The sequence below is a fragment of the Panulirus ornatus genome, chromosome 11 (genome assembly GCF_036320965.1).
Source record: "Panulirus ornatus isolate Po-2019 chromosome 11, ASM3632096v1, whole genome shotgun sequence".
Lineage (NCBI taxonomy): Eukaryota > Metazoa > Arthropoda > Malacostraca > Decapoda > Palinuridae > Panulirus > Panulirus ornatus.
Window position 1 is genome coordinate 71,388,341 of NC_092234.1, and position 18,187 is coordinate 71,406,527.

An 18,187-nucleotide genomic window follows, 5' to 3' on the forward strand; every position below is an offset into this window, starting at 1 on the left:
TATATATATATATCGCATGTTTATCAATTGGCGTCCTAGCTACATCTCTTCGTTGTATATCAACTGATTGTTATATTTCTCTCTTGTGTCTCCCCTGATGATGTGATTATTACACGAAAGTGCACTTGGGAACTTATTGTGTTTCATTTTCTCCGTGGACTCTTAGGAATATATTTGATCACGCGCAATATTGTGATCCTTTCCAATGTATATATATATATATATATATATATATATATATATATATATATATATATATATATATAAATATATGAGAGTAGCTAACCACGTATGGTGCAAAGTTGTGCCCAACGACTGCCATTGTGGATGAGAGGTGATGTGTCAGGTGTAGATAAAGAATACAGGAAGGATTAATTTGAGCTGAGGTACCTTGGCCGTAAAGGTTATAGAATAAACGAAGGAAGAAAATGAAAGATTCTCCCAGCGTTTGTGAACGAAGAATGATGTCATAACGGTGTATCCTCGTGTGGCTGGGTCTCACACCCAACTATGGGAAGCGGCTTCCAGGCGCATCCCACCGCTGCATGTCGCTGTGACTCGAACACACGTACACAGCTTACGAAAGCAATGACGGGAACAACACATGTAGATACATGGCAGGAAGATGACGGCGGACTGAACGTGATGATGGAAGTGAGGTGATAATGTAAGGCGGGAGGGTAGTGAGGCCATCCCGGGTAAGAGAGAGGTGGCGGGGAGCCACGCAAGGTATACCATACTAGGGTGAATGAGAGCCTTGTGGATACGTGATAGGTTGTTCACAAGATAAGCGATGACTGGCACGAGCACGACGCCCGTGACGTGTGGGAAACAGATCTTATGTTGGCCGCTCTGTTGGGTGTCCAGGATAGAATGGAGGATATGGTTATGTCCAACATACATATTATTGCAGGAGTGAAGTGAGGTAGATGTTTGGAAGTTGACTGACAGACAACGAGTGAGATTTAGAAAGATAAAGGGAGTTATTGCACTGTAGGAGTTGTTGAACTACACCAGCTCACTGTTATGAGGGGGCTGGTAAGTAGATATATTACTGAGATAAAATGGTGCGTTAATTCGCAGTAAATACGAGTGTTGGTCAACGTTTGGTGATGTGATGCGTCATGTTCATGAAGAATATACTTCAGGCTGGAAGATGGAGCCAGGTAGAGGCCTCTGGTGACGAGAGGGAATCCCTGTGGCTCCTCCACAAACACCGGAATAAATTGGATATATTGATGATAGTGCGCCATGTATGATGTCTGCCCCTTGCTAACAGAAGCAGGTGTTGCCTTCTTCGATTATTTCAGCAACGAAAACTTAGAGATTAAAAGATTTTTCCAACCTACATATATCAGTAAGTCAGTGATGTGCGTGATGTAGTATTTGCTGATAATCACGAGGAAATTGAGATGATATACGTCGCAAGTGCACTTTCTTGTGCAATCACATGTATATAGGAAGGTACATTTAGGATTTACGGTGTTTCATTTTCCTCGTGGTTATCAGCATATATATATATATATATATATATATATATATATATATATATATATATATATATATATATATATATATATATATATATATATTGGAAAGGATCACAATTTTGCGCGTGATCAAGATATTCCTGAGCCCACGGGGAAAATGAAACACGATCAGATCCTAAGTGCACTTTCGTGTAATAAACACATTATCAGGGGAGACACAAGAGAGAAATATAAGTCAGTTGATATACATCGAAGAGACGAATCTAGGACGCCATTTGGTAATGTTTTGGACGATCACATGTTTACCAAATGGCGTCCTAGCTTCGTCTCTTCGATGTATATCAACTGACTTATATTTCTCTCTTGTGTCTCCCCTGATGATGTGATTATTACACGAAAGTGCACTTGGGAACTTATCGTGTTTCATTTTCCCCGTCGACTCATAGGAATATATATATATATATATATATATATATATATATATATATATATATATATAGATATAGATATATATTATCCCTGGGGATAGGGGAGAAAGAATACTTCCCACGTATTCCCTGCGTGTCGTAGAAGGCGGCTAAAAGGGGAGGGCGCGGGTGGCTGGAAATCCTCCCCTCTCGTTTTTTTTTAATTTTTCAAAAGAAGGAACGGAGAAAGGGGCCAGGTGAGGATATTCCCTCAAGGGCTCAGTCCTCTGTTCTAAACGCTACCTTGCTAATGCGGGAAATGGCGAATAGTATGAAAGAAATATATATATATATATATATATATATATATATATATATATATATATATATATATATATATATATATATATATATATATGGATATATGGATCTGGAGAAGGCATATGATAGAGTTGATAGAGATGCTCTGTGGAAGGTATTAAGAATATATGGTGTGGGAGGAAAGTTGTTAGAAGCAGTGAAAAGTTTTTATCGAGGATGTAAGGCATGTGTACGTGTAGGAAGAGAGGAAAGTGATTGGTTCTCAGTGAATGTAGGTTTGCGGCAGGGGTGTGTGATGTCTCCATGGTTGTTTAATTTGTTTATGGATGGGGTTGTTAGGGAGGTAAATGCAAGAGTTTTGGAAAGAGGGGCAAGTATGAAGTCTGTTGGGGATGAGAGAGCTTGGGAAGTGAGTCAGTTGTTGTTCGCTGATGATACAGCGCTGGTGGCTGATTCATGTGAGAAACTGCAGAAGCTGGTGACTGAGTTTGGTAAAGTGTGTGAAAGAAGAAAGTTAAGAGTAAATGTGAATAAGAGCAAGGTTATTAGGTACAGTAGGGTTGAGGGTCAAGTCAATTGGGAGGTGAGTTTGAATGGAGAAAAACTGGAGGAAGTGAAGTGTTTTAGATATCTGGGAGTGGATCTGGCAGCGGATGGAACCATGGAAGCGGAAGTGGATCATAGGGTGGGGGAGGGGGCGAAAATTCTGGGAGCCTTGAAGAATGTGTGGAAGTCGAGAACATTATCTCGGAAAGCAAAAATGGGTATGTTTGAAGGAATAGTGGTTCCAACAATGTTGTATGGTTGCGAGGCGTGGGCTATGGATAGAGTTGTGCGCAGGAGGATGGATGTGCTGGAAATGAGATGTTTGAGGACAATGTGTGGTGTGAGGTGGTTTGATCGAGTGAGTAACGTAAGGGTAAGAGAGATGTGTGGAAATGAAAAGAGCGTGGTTGAGAGAGCAGAAGAGGGTGTTTTGAAGTGGTTTGGGCACATGGAGAGAATGAGTGAGGAAAGATTGACCAAGAGGATATATGTGTCGGAGGTGGAGGGAACGAGGAGAAGAGGGAGACCAAATTGGAGGTGGAAAGATGGAGTGAAAAAGATTTTGTGTGATCGGGGCCTAAACATGCAGGAGGGTGAAAGGAGGGCAAGGAATAGAGTGAATTGGAGCGATGTGGTATACCGGGGTTGACGTGCTGTCAGTGGATTGAATCAAGGCATGTGAAGCGTCTGGGGTAAACCATGGAAAGCTGTGTAGGTATGTATATTTGCGTGTGTGGACGTCTGTATATACATGTGTATGGGGGTGGGTTGGGCCATTTCTTTCGTCTGTTTCCTTGCGCTACCTCGCAAACGCGGGAGACAGCGACAAAGTATAATAAATAAATAAATATATATAAATTAGTGTAAGCAGCAGAGTATTTTCTGTAGTACACCGTTTGTTAAAGACCACAGCATATTTAACACACTAACTTTTTTTTTTCATTTCTCACCACATGTTTTGATTCATCATATCAACGTGTGAATTAGATGTTCAGTATTCATTTTCACTTTTTTTTTTTTTTTTAAGGTACATGAGAGGTTTTGGGCACACGGACACTGCCCATCTTCAGTCATAGTGAAAAACAGAAATGAATCGCATCTTGAATTGTTCTAAATGAGAACAATGACATAGATGACTACAGAGGAATTAATATGCTGAATGTAGTACTTGATAAGTTATATGGGAGGGTAGTGATCGATAGCGTGAAGGCATGTACTGAACATCAAACTGGGGAGGAGAAGGTTCTAGTAGGTACTGAAGAATGTGTGGAATTAAAGATGGTTGTCTGGGAGGGCAGAAAGTACGTATGTTTGAAGGTATAGTAGCCCTAACAATATTATATGGATTCGAGGCATGGGTTGAGGATGTGGGGAGGAGGGTGGATGTGTTAGAAATGAAATGTTTGAGGACGATATGTGGTGTGAGGTGGTTTGATCGAGTAAGTAATAAAAAGAGTGTAGTTGAGAGAGCAGAAGAGGGTGTTTTGAAATGGTTTGGTCCAATGGAGAGAATGAGTGAGGAAAGATTGACAAAGAGGATATATGTGTCAGAGGTTGAGGGAACAAAGAGATCCGTAAGACCAAACTGGAGATGGCAGTGATGGGATGAAAAAGATTTTGAGTGATCGGGCCTGAACATGCAGGAGAGTGAAAAGCGTGCACGGAATAAAGTGAATTGGAAGGATATGGTACAAAGGGGTCGACGTGCTTTCAATGGACTGAAATAAGGGCTGTGAAGCGACCTGGGAAAACCATGGAAAGGTCTGTGGGGCCTGGATGTGGATACAGAGCTGTGGTTTCGATGCATTACACATGACAGCTAGAGAACTGATGCGAGGGAATCTGGCCTTTCTTTGTCGTTACTGGAGCTACCTTGCAAACGCGGGAAACTGCGATCAAGTTTATATATATATATATATATATATATATATATATATATATATATATATATATATATATATATATATATATCTTTCTTCTTTCTTTCAAACTATTCGCCATTTCCCGCATTAGCAAGGTAGCGTTAAGAACAGAGGACTGGGCCTCTGAGGGAATATCCTCACCTGGCCCCCTTCTCTGTATATATATATATATATATATATATATATATATATATATATATATATATATATATATATAGGTGTGTGTTACGTGGATCCACTTCTCTGGTCATACATACATGAACGAGCCACGTCTTTAAGTGGCCAACAGACCCTGCCATTGAAGGAAATGTGTCCTGGTAAGTAATTACCAGGGTCATCATGCCGGCCACCAGGGTCATTACCCTAGCCTGTACCTCGGGTACAGGAAGGTGCTGCTGTAAATTGTGGTAATTACAGAGTTATTTTATGTTCAGATAAAATAATACGGGGAACATTTTTTTCCTCCTTTTTGGCTTTACCCAGAAATTATAAATCAATTTTTTCTCATTATCTCAAATATTGGATTTTTTTTCATAACTTTCCTAACCTTGAGTTGATGTGTAAATATTTTTTCCTCGAGTTTAAAAAAGATTTCCTTTTTGATCTTCAATTATTTCTTGTCGAGTTGTTGCGAGATACAGTTTGTTTTCGGGGTTAAAGTTGACGAGGGGTTGTGGGAACACCTCACCATGACCAGGAAAGTGGCGGACATTTCTATCTTGAGTCGCACCGTTACGTTGGTCACACCTGCTAGCCGAGCGCTGAGCTGGGCGTGGGTAGAGGGCGTGGTAGGGGTGTCGGTGTATGTACACTTCCTCAGTGTTATGTAGTCTGCTAGGCTCCTGTGGTCAGGTTCACAACCATTACTTCTGATATGGAGTTAGAATTTTAGGAAAGATAGGAAAAAGAAAAATCAAAACAACAGATTTTTAGAAACATTTTCATCGGCAATTGATGGGTTACGTGGGAACTGCATGACCTAATTAGGCTCATGTTCCTTTGTTTGTAGATTTCATGATTTTCAGTAGTTCATGAATTATATATATATATATATATATATATATATTTTTTTTTTTTTTTTTTTTTTTTTTTTTGCTTTGTCGCTGTCTCCCGCGTTTGCGAGGTAGCGCAAGGAAACAGCCCAACCCACCCCCATACACATGTATATACATACGTCCACACACGCAAATATACATACCTACACAGCTTTCCATGGTTTACCCCAGACGCTTCACATGCCTTGATTCAATCCACTGACAGCACGTCAACCCCGGTATACCACATCGCTCCAATTCACTCTATTCCTTGCCCTCCTTTCACCCTCCTGCATGTTCAGGCCCCGATCACACAAAATCTTTTTCACTCCATCTTTCCACCTCCAATTTGGTCTCCCTCTTCTCCTCGTTCCCTCCACCTCCGACACATATATCCTCTTGGTCAATCTTTCCTCACTCATTCTCTCCATGTGCCCGAACCATTTCAAAACACCCTCTTCTGCTCTCTCAACCACGCTCTTTTTATTTCCACACATCTCTCTTACCCTTACGTTACTTACTCGATCAAACCACCTCACACCACACATTGTCCTCAAACATCTCATTTCCAGCACATCCATCCTCCTGCGCACAACTCTATCCATAGTCCACGCCTCGCAACCATGCAACATTGTTGGAACCACTATTCCTTCAAACATACCCATTTTTGCTTTCCGAGATAATGTTCTCGACTTCCACACATTCTTCAAGGCTCCCAGAATTTTCGCCCCCTCCCCCACCCTATGATCCACCTCCGCTTCCATGTTTCCATCCGCTGCCAGATCCACTCCCAGATATCTAAAACACTTCACTTCCTCCAGTTTTTCTCCATTCAAACTCACCTCCCAATTGACTTGACCCTCAACCCTACTGTACCTAATAACCTTGCTCTTATTCACATTTACTCTTAACTTTCTTCTTTCACACACTTTACCAAACTCAGTCACCAGCTTCTGCAGTTTCTCACATGAATCAGCCACCATCGCTGTATCATCAGCGAACAACAACTGACTCACTTCCCAAGCTCTCTCATCCCCAACAGACTTCATACTTGCCCCTCTTTCCAAAACTCTTGCATTCACCTCCCTAACAACCCCATCCATAAACAAATTAAACAACCATGGAGACATCACACACCCCTGCCGCAAACCTACATTCACTGAGAACCAATCACTTTCCTCTCTTCCTACACGTACACATGCCTTACATCCTCAATAAAAACTTTTCACTGCTTCTAACAACTTGCCTCCCACACCATATATTCTTAATACCTTCCACAGAGCATCTCTATCAACTCTATCATATGCCTTCTCCAGATCCATAAATGCTACATACAAATCCATTTGCTTTTCTAAGTATTTCTCACATACATTCTTCAAAGCAAACACCTGATCCACACATCCTCTACCACTTCTGAAACCACACTGCTCTTCCCCAATCTGATGCTCTGTACATGCCTTCACCCTCTCAATCAATACCCTCCCAATCAATACCAGGAATACTCAACAAACTTATACCTCTGTAATTTGAGCACTCACTCTTATCCCCTTTGCCTTTGTACAATGGCACTATGCACGCATTCCGCCAATCCTCAGGCACCTCACCATGAGTCATACATACATTAAATAACCTTACCAACCAGTCAATAATACAGTCACCCCCTTTTTTAATAAATTCCACTGCAATACCATCCAAACCTGCTGCCTTGCCGGCTTTCATCTTCCGCAAAGCTTTTACTACTTCTTCTCTGTTTACCAAATCATTTTCCCTAACCCTCTCACTTTGCACACCACCTCGACCAAAACACCCTATATCTGCCACTCTATCATCAAACACATTCAGCAAACCTTCAAAATACTCACTCCATCTCCTTCTCACATCACCACTACTTGTTCTCACCTCCCCATTTGCGCCCTTCACTGAAGTTCCCATTTGCTCCCTTGTCTTACGCACTTTATTTACCTCCTTCCAGAACATCTTTTTATTCTCCCTAAAATTTAATGATACTCTCTCACCCCAACTCTCATTTGCCCTTTTTTTCACCTCTTGCACCTTTCTCTTGACCTCCTGTCTCTTTCTTTTATACTTCTCCCACTCAATTGCATTTTTTCCCTGCAAAAATCGTCCAAATGCCTCTCTCTTCTCTTTCACTAATAATCTTACTTCTTCATCCCACCACTCACTACCCTTTCTAATCAACCCACCTCCCACTCTTCTCATGCCACAAGCATCTTTTGCGCAATCCATCACTGCTTCCCTAAATACATCCCATTCCTCCCCCACTCCCCTTACTTCCATTGTTCTCACCTTTTTCCGTTCTGTACTCAGTCTCTCCTGGTACTTCCTCACACAAGTCTGCTTCCCAAGCTCACTTACTCTCACCACCCTCTTCACCCCAACATTCACTCTTCTTTTCTGAAAAATCATACAAATCTTCACCTTAGCCTCCACAAGATAATGATCAGACATCCCTCCAGTTGCACCTCTCAGCACATTAACATCCAAAAGTCTTTCTTTCGCGCGCCTGTCAATTAACACGTAATCCAATAACGCTCTCTGGCCATCTCTCCTACTTACCTTACGTATACTTATGTATATCTCGCTTTTTAAACCAGGTATTCCCAATCACCAGTCCTTTTTCAGCACATAAATCTACAAGCTCTTCACCATTTCCATTTACAACACTGAACACCCCATGTATACCAATTATTCCCTTAACTGCCACATTACTCAACTTTGCATTCAAATCACCCATCACTATAACCCGGTCTCGTGCATCAAAACCACTAACACACTCATTCAACTGCTCCCAAAACACTTGCCTCTCATGATCTTTCTTCTCATGCCCAGGTGCATATGCACCAATGATCACCCATCTCTCTCCATCAACTTTCAGTTTTACCCATATTAATCGAGAATTTACACACACACACACACACACACACACACACACACACACACACACACACACACACACACACATATATATATATATATATATATATATATATATATATATATATATATATATATATATATATATATATATATATATATATATATTTATTGCTTTTTCGAATATGGAAAATTCAAATGTTTTTACCGGAGAAATTAAATGGACTCGACATTGTGTGTTAGTATTGCCGCACATTGCATGATAAGTTTTTGAAGGTATTATATTGTTATTACATTTAGTGTCATAGTTTTAATTACCATTTCATAACTGATAGTATCTTGAGAGGCTGTTGTGTGAATGTACATATCTTCAACTAACATTATGTAGATAGGCAAGGACTTACAAATGGAATCTTTCCTTCTGTAATTCACTATACGTTGTTTATTTAAACATATTTATATGATTATCAGTTCTCTACGTGAAGGCCAAAAGTAATATTTTGTGTATTAAACAACTGGGAATTATTTTGTTTCCCCTTTTATGATATTGTACTACAGTCGTTGAAGATCGTTACTACCATTGTTATCCACTGTAGCTACAAGATGGAGGCCAGGTGTACACACTTACTATCCTCCACTGCAAGATGGAGGCCAGGTGCACACACTTACTATCCTCCACTACAAGATGGAGGCCAGGTGTACACACTTACTATCCTCCACTACAAGATGGAGGCCAGGTGTACACACTTACTATCCTCCACTACAAGATGGAGGCCAGGTGTACACACTTACTATCCTCCACTACAAGATGGAGGCCAGGTGTACACACTTACTATCCTCCACTACAAGATGGAGGCCAGGTGTACACACTTACTATCCTCCACTACAAGATGGAGGCCAGGTGTACACACTTCCTCTCCTCCACTTTGTGGCTGCTGGTGCCTCCGTCTCGTTCAAGAGATTTCCACGCTCGTGTTCAAGGGTCGCACCCTCGATTTTAAGGTTGGCTCCCTTGTGTTCAAGGGTGGCTCCTTTGTGTTCAAGGTTGGATCCCTTGTGTTCAAGGGTCGTGAGTCAAACTTTTTTCCAATCCTTTCCAAGACAATATTATTATCTTGGAACGTTTCTTTGCTACGTTTGCTTACGTTAAGTAGGATATCCGCGTAACTGATCAGCGCTTTGTTACTAGTTTCTTACATGGGAATGATGATTTGATGAAGGCAGTGTTGTATCCCGTAGAACGCTATCCAACATTTGTATATTATGTTCAAAAAACGTACATAATTGATGTCACGTTTTATTATTATTATTTTTTTTTTTTTTTTTTGCCGCTGTCTCCCGCGTTTGCGAGGTAGCGCAAGGAAACAGACGAAAGAATTGGCCCAGCCCACCCCCATACACATGTATATACATACGTCCACACACGCAATTATACATACCTACACAGCTTTCCATGGTTTACCCCAGACGCTTCACATGCCTTGATTCAATCCACTGACAGCACGTCAACCCCGGTATACCACATCGCTCCAATTCACTCTATTCCTTGCCCTCCTTTCACCCTCCTGCATGTTCAGGCCCCGATCACACAAAATCTTTTTCACTCCATCTTTCCACCTCCCAATTTGGTCTCCCTCTTCTCCTCGTTCCCTCCACCTCCGACACATATATCCTCTTGGTCAATCTTTCCTCACTCATTCTCTCCATGTGCCCGAACCATTTCAAAACACCCTCTTCTGCTCTCTCAACCACGCTCTTTTTATTTCCACACATCTCTCTTACCCTTACGTTACTTACTCGATCAAACCACCTCACACCACATATTGTCCTCAAACATCTCATTTCCAGCACATTATTATTATTATTATTATTATTATTATTATTATTATTATTATTATCGTTATCATTATTCAATTATTATTATTATTATTATTAATATTATTATTAGCCTTATCATTATTCAATTATTATTGTTATTATTATTGTTATTATCATTATTTGATTATTATTATCATTATTATTATTATTATTATTATTATTATTATTATTATTATTATCATAATTAAAGTCGTGGTGTGTTGTTGTCCACAGAGAGTGGTAAACGTGGCATGATGGAGTTCTACGTCAACAGTTTGGCCAGCGACACTGACACAGACTCGGAGTCGTCCTCGCCCTCCAGCGCCACCAGCTCCACCGACGACGACGACGACGACAACGACGACTCCGGCGGCAGGTCGTACCAGGTGAGCGGCCACAGTCCTTCTGAAGTGGGTTCTACCTGACAGGTGGTTCTGGGGTCGTGATAGTGAGGATGGTTGTGTAGGGTCGTGGTTGGTGATGGTGATAATGTGGGGTCGTGGTTGGTGATGGTGGTAGTGTGAGGTCGTGGTTGGTGATGGTGGTAATGTGGAATCGTGGTTGGTGATGGTGGTAGTGTGAGGTCGTGGTTGGTGATGGTGGTAGTGTGAGGTCGTGGTTGGTGATTGTGGTAGTGTGAGGTCGTGGTTGGTGATGGTGGTAATGTGGAATCGTGGTTGGTGATGGTGGTAGTGTGAGGTCGTGATTGGTGATGGTGGTAGTGTGAGGTCGTGGTTGGTGATGGTGGTAATGTGGAATCGTGGTTGGTGATGGTGGTAGTGTGAGGTCGTGGTTGGTGATGGTGGTAATGTGGAATCGTGGTTGGTGATGATGGTAGTGTGAGGTCGTGATTGGTGATGGTGGTAGTGTGAGGTCGTGGTTGGTGATGGTGGTAATGTGGAATCGTGGTTGGTGATGGTGGTAGTGTGAGGTCGTGGTTGGTGATGGTGGTAATGTGGGATCGTGGTTGGTGATGGTGGTAGTGTGGGGTCATGGTTGGTGATGGTGGTAGTGTGGGATCGTGGTTGGTGATGGTGGTAGTGTGAGGTCGTGGTTGGTGATGGTGGTAATGTGGAGTCGTGATTGGTGATGGTGGTAGTGTGAGGTCGTGGTTGGTGATGGTGGTAGTGTGAGGTCGTGGTTGGTGATGGTGGTAGTGTGAGGTCGTGGTTGGTGATGGTGGTAGTGTGGGGTCGTGGTTGGTGATGGTGGTAGTGTGAGGTCGTGGTTGGTGATGGTGGTAATGTGGAATCGTGGTTGGTGATGGTGGTAGTGTGGGGTCGTGGTTGGTGATGGTGGTAGTGTGGGGTCATGGTTGGTGATGGTGGTAATGTGGAATCGTGGTTGGTGATGGTGGTAGTGTGAGGTCGTGGTTGGTGATGGTGGTAATGTGGAATCGTGGTTGGTGATGGTGGTAGTGTGGGGTCGTGGTTGGTGATGGTGGTAGTGTGAGGTCGTGGTTGGTGATGGTGGTAATGTGGAATCGTGGTTGGTGATGGTGGTAGTGTGAGGTCGTGGTTGGTGATGGTGGTAATGTGGGATCGTGGTTGGTGATTGGTGGTGTGATGGTGGTGGGTCGTGGTTGGTGATGGTGGTAGTGTAGGGATCGTGGTTGGTGATGGTGGTAGTGTGAGGTCGTGGTTGGTGATGGGTAGTGTGAGGTCGTGGTCGGGGATGTGTGTGGATGGTGGTAGTGTGAGGTCGTGGTTGGAGTGATGGTGGTAGTGTGAGGTCGTGGTTGGTGATGGTGGTATGGGATCGTGGTTGGTGAGTGGTAGGTGTGGGTGTGGAATCGTGGTTTGGTGATGATGGTAGTGTGAGGTCGTGGTTGGTGATGGTGGTAATGTGGAATCGTGGTTGGTGATGTGTAGGTGAGTCGTGGGTGTGAGGTGGTTGTGGTTGTGTGATGGTGGTAGTGTGGGGTCATGGTTGGTGATGGTGGTAATGTGGGGATCGTGGTTGGTGATGGTGGTAGGTCGTGGTTGGTGATGGTGGTAGTGTGAGGTCGTGGTTGGTGATTGTGGTAATGTGGAATCGTGGTTGGTGATGGTGGTAGTGTGGGGTCGTGGTTGGTGATGGTGGTAATGTGGGATCGTGGTTGGTGATGGTGGTAGTGTGAGGTCGTGGTTGGTGATGGTGGTAGTGTGAGGTCGTGGTTGGTGATGGTGGTAGTGTGAGGTCGTGGTTGGTGATTGTGGTAATGTGGAATCGTGGTTGGTGATGGTGGTAGTGTGGGGTCGTGGTTGGTGATGGTGGTAATGTGGGATCGTGGTTGGTGATGGTGGTAGTGTGAGGTCGTGGTTGGTGATGGTGGTAGTGTGAGGTCGTGGTTGGTGATGGTGGTAGTGTGGGGTCATGGTTGGTGATGGTGGTAATGTGGGATCGTGGTTGGTGATGGTGGTAGTGTGAGGTCGTGGTTGGTGATGGTGGTAGTGTGGGGTCATGGTTGGTGATGGTGGTAATGTGGGATCGTGGTTGGTGATGGTATAGTGTGAGGTCGTGGTTGGTGATGATGGTAGTGTGAGGTCGTGGTTGGTGATGGTGGTAGTGTGAGGTCGTGGTTGGTGATGATGGTAGTGTGAGGTCGTGGTTGGTGATGGTGGTAGTGTGAGGTCGTGGTTGGTGATAGTGAAGGCGGTATAAAAGAGGTTGTGGTAGCTCAGCTGGAAGGTGATGATGGTGAGGGTAGTGATGTGGCTTTGAATAATAATATGATGATGATAATGAATGTCATAGTCATGATCTTGATCTGTATGGTGAGGAGGAGCACAGTGATTGTGATGGTTCAGTAGCCATGATAGTGATATCGCGACTGATGGTGACACTGTGGTGTAATGGTGATAACCATTAAGGGAGAAAGTTTTCATTTCGTCTCCTGTTGAAAATGAGGTGAAATAGCTGGACCTTTCAAGTAGGGTTATGGAATACTTAGACCTTCCAAATGGGGAAACGAGATGGATGGATTTTCCAAATTGTGGAGATAAAATAGGTGGATCTTTTGAATGGAGAGGTAATATAGGTGGAGCTTTCAAATAGTTGAAATAGGTGGAGCTTTCAAGTAGGTTGATGAAGTAGGTGGAGCTTTCAGATAGAGTTGAAATAGGTGGAGCTCTCAAATAGGTTGATGAAACATATGGAGCTTTCAGATGCGATGATGAAACAGGTGGAGTTTTTATCCACTTAAATTTGTCTTTCGTCCCGGGACTCTTTGGTCTCCATCTGCTCTTCCGCCTGTTGTACGTTCCAGCCCCCTCCCGCCAGGCCATCATCTGTTCCTTTCATCGCCGGGTTACCTCAGTTCTCTGCCCATCTGCCTTCGTAGTTACCATCAGTATAGTCAGCACGTGAGGTCATTACCCCCAACCACTTGAGTGTGACGCTGCGACCCTCAAGCATGATGGAACGACCCCAGAGCACGACGGTACGACCCCTGGGCACGACGGTACGACCCCTGGGCACGACGGCACGACCCCTGGGCACGACGGCACGACCCTTGGGTATAATTCTTAATATATACATAACCTTCAAATGGTCAGGTCAAATATCAGGTCATCGTGCCAGCGGTTTTGCCTTCCTGTTCAAGAGTCGTACCGTTGTGTAGGTTGCCTATGCTAAGGCTGTCTTGGTAGACGTCTTCAGCAGAAACTTTCACTCAGTTTAGTATTCAGTTGTCATCCAGGTCTTGCTACCGAACTACTGATTTGAATCCCTCTCATTCTTATTGAATCAGTGTCGGTAAGTTCGAAGCAGTGGCCCACGACTGATGTGGGGTTCGGAGCTGTATCCTCCAGTGTGTGGGGTTCGAAGCCGAAGCCCTCAGAATGTGGGGTTCAAAGCAGCAGCCCCCAGTATGTGGGGTTCGAAGCAATAGTCCCCAGTATGTGGGGTTCGAAGCAATAGTCCCCAGTATCTGGGGTTCGAGGCTACCTGCGGAACAGTTAAACGAGCACACGTATGAATACTCATAGTGGTCAACATTCCTTAGATCCTCAGAGCTGTTAGTTAACCACATACAATGTCTCAAGGATGATAGTTATGTAGGATAAGGCAAGTGTGTTGCATGCCTCGCTGTCACTCAAGTTCCATCATTTGTTTTCTTCGTCAACAGTGGATCATCAGCAGACACCAGCGTGCCCGAGTCTCCCCGCTTCTTATCCTGGACCTCACCTTTCGTCCGTATGACGTCAGAACTAACATCTTTTTGACGTCCATATGACGCCAACAGTAACTGTTGCTCTGGGTTTACGTCCAGATGACGCCAACAGTAACTGTTGGTCTGGGTTTACGTCCAGATGACGCCAACAGTAACTGTTGGTCTGGGTTTACGTCCAGATGACACCAACAGTAAATTTTTGTCCTGTGGTGTCATTATTCGGGCGTGTGATTCACGTGTTATTCCTAGTATTCCAGATGATCTTTCCTCATGCAGATAGTGTTGACCTTGAGTGTCATGCCTCCCCAGGACCGTGGTCATGTTGGACATGCAACATGTCAACACTGCTCACCTGCTCGTGTCGTCATTGCCAGATACTGTTGGAATTCATCTCTATCGCGCATTAAGTGAAGTGGTACACATTTGTTATCATCATTTCTAGTACGATAAGATTATGATAGGAAGAGTCGACAGTGTATGCGTAGTGCTGTTCACCGACCATGATGATTGCTGCTGTATACCGGATTACGAAGGTGCTTGCTGTATATTGGATTACAAAGGTTTTTGCTGTATACCGGATTACGAAGATGCTTCCTGTATACCGGATTACGAAGATGCAAGCTGTATACCGGATTAAGAATTTTTTACCGTATACCGGATTAGAAAGATGCATAATGTATACCGGATTAAGAAGGTTTTTGCTATATGCCGGATCACGAAGGTTCTTGCTGTATACCGGATTACGAAGGTTCTTGCTGTATACCGGATTACTAGAGTGCTTGCTGTATACCGGATTACAAAGTTGCTTGCTATATGCCGGATTACGAGGATGCTTGCTGTATACCGAATTACGAAGGTTCTTGCTGTATACCGGATTACGAAGGTGCTTGCTGTGTATTGGGTTACGAAGGTTCTTGATATATCCCGGATTACGAAGGTGCTTCTATATACCGGATTACGAAGATGGTTGCCGTATACCGGATTACGAAGGTTCTTGCTGTATACCGGATTACGAAGGTTCTTGCTGTATACCGGATTACGAAGGTGCTTGCTGTATACCGGATTACAAAGGCTCTTGCTGTATACCGGATTACGAAGGTGGTTGCTACATACCGGATTACGAAGGTTCTATCTGTATATCGGAATATGAAGTCCTTTCTGTATACCGGATTCCGAAGGTGGTTGCTGCATACCGGATTACGAAGGTTCTTGATGTATACCGGATTACGAAGGTGGTGGCTACATACCGGATTACGAAGGTTCTAACTGTATACCGGATTCCGAAGGTGGTTGCTGTATACCGGATTACGAAGGTGCTTGCTGTATACCGGATTACGAAGGTGCTTGCTGTATACCGGATTACGAAGGTTCTTGCTGCATTTCGGAATATGAAAGTCCTTGCTGCATACCGGATTACGAAGATGGTTGCTGTATACCGGATTACGAAGGCTCTTGCTGTATACCGGGTTACGAAGGTGGTTGCTACATACCGGATTACGAAGTGTCTAGCTGTATACCGCATTCCGAAGGTTCTAGCTGTATACCGGATTCCGAAGGTGGTTGCTGCATACCGGATTACGAAGGTTCTTGGTGTATACCGGATTACGAAGGTTCTTGGTGTATACCGGATTACGAAGGCTCTTGCTGTATACCGGATTACGGAGGTGGTTGCTGCATACCAGATTACGGAGGTAGTTGCTACATACCGGATTACGTAGGTTCTAGCTGTATACCGGATTCCGAAGGTGGTTGCTGCATACCGGATTACGAAGGTTCTTGATGTATACCGGATTACGAAGGTTCTTGATGTATATCGGATTACGAAGGTGGTTGCTACATACCGGATCACAAAGGTGCTTGCTGTATACTGGATTACGAAGATGGTTGCTGTATAACTATTTAGCGAAGGTGTTTGTTTTATGATTATTAGGTAGTTGCTATATATCTATTTACGAAGGCAGTTGCTATATATCTACCGGCGGAGGTGGTTGCATTATATCTATTTACAACGGCGATTGCTGCATTTATAACGATGATGGCTGTTCACCAATCATATTTGGTGTTAAGAGCATAATAATCGGTCCCATTGCTCCAGAGATTTTTTCATAGATTCAACTGTTTCTGGAACGAGCATATGTAAGTTCAGAGGTGTCTCAAACGAGCCTGTAGATAATGGTTGAAAACAATTTCCTCGCTAGAGAGCAGAGCTGCCTTAATCCTAAACAACAACAACAACGGGTGATGATAACTACGGAATGTGCGCCAACATCTGTACTACTTACACAGGTATTTACATGTACACACACACACATACACACACACACACACACACCCACACACACACATACACACAGACATATATATATATATATATATATATATATATATATATATATATATATATATATATATATATATATGTGTGTGTGTGTGTGTGCGCCCGCGCGCGCGCGCGCTAAGACCATTAGATAAGGTTCTCATATTAATTACAGTGGGAGTTAATTCAAGATATACTCAGTCTGTGTTGCTGCAGTTGGCTTGTTTGTGTATGTTTGTTGCAGTTATAGTGGTTAATATATCTTCACATTAGGACGATATCCAGTGAAAACTGTTTACACCTGTGACTTCATGCAGCGAAAATTATTTACACATCTAAGTCTTAATGTTCGTTGAAAATACGTTTGACGTGACTCTACGATGAAAATGATTTACATTGTGACATGTAAAAGTTTAGTGGTTTTTTTAAAAAGTATTTGACTTGGTTGTATGATTACGTATTCATAAATCGTGTATTGATTATAATGATTTGTAGACTGATATTGTGTTGCTCTGGCTCCCTCACGTGAGTGTGAGGGCTGGTGGTCATGGCTGGTCACACTTAAGGAGCGACCTTACTGACCCCACAAGGTCTTGCTGACTCTACAAGGTCTTGCTGACTCTACAAGGTCTTGTTGATGAGTCCTTGTATAAGAGGAAGGCTGGGGTGACCACGGCACAGGCCTGGTACTGATATAATCATCAAATTGATCCTCGTGTTTGCTATGTTTTATCTGTGCAGAATGATGACGGGGTTGAAGTAACGGAGATGCAAGAAACAGGAATGATATTAAAGATGTACATGGAGTGGTTGGGGTAATGTAAGGGTTGTTATTGTATTGTATGGGGCATTTGACATTGTGTGTAATGGTATTGTATTGCCGTGGGTCATGTACGAACATACGTTACGTTCCATGAATTTCTATCATGACAGTAATTATGGGCGTTAATGACAGCCTTCAACGTCCATAGATACGACGGTACGACCCTTTGATATAAATGGCCGATCCCTTAATGGTTATGTCTACGTTAAGGCATGCTGGTGGGGGGGGGGGGGGTTATAGAGGCACTTCCAGATATTTATATAATTCTAGGAATCATATCTGTTGCGTTATGGGCGTATAAGTGTACGAGACAGAACCGTCGTGTTATACGTCCGTGGTTCTGTGAGGCAGACCTGTACTGTGAGACCTAACACGTGACCAGTTCTTATCACTGATGACGTCGATGGTCAAGTGTTGAGTGT

The 18,187-nt window shown here is 43.3% G+C and overlaps 1 protein-coding gene across 7 annotated transcripts in view; it reads left to right on the plus strand.

The window, feature by feature from the left end:
- The window catches only part of LOC139751633 (uncharacterized), a 1,070,361-nt gene that overhangs the window by 531,470 nt on the left and 520,704 nt on the right, over window positions 1-18,187 (plus strand). For all 7 annotated transcript variants that reach the window (XR_011713397.1, XM_071667252.1, XM_071667253.1 and 4 more), the window contains exon 3: window positions 10,707-10,858. Coding sequence is in view for 6 of the 7 variants with exons in the window: in XM_071667252.1 (XP_071523353.1) it covers window positions 10,707-10,858 (152 nt within the window). In the remaining variant the exon portion in view is untranslated. The remainder of the gene's footprint in view (window positions 1-10,706; window positions 10,859-18,187) is intronic.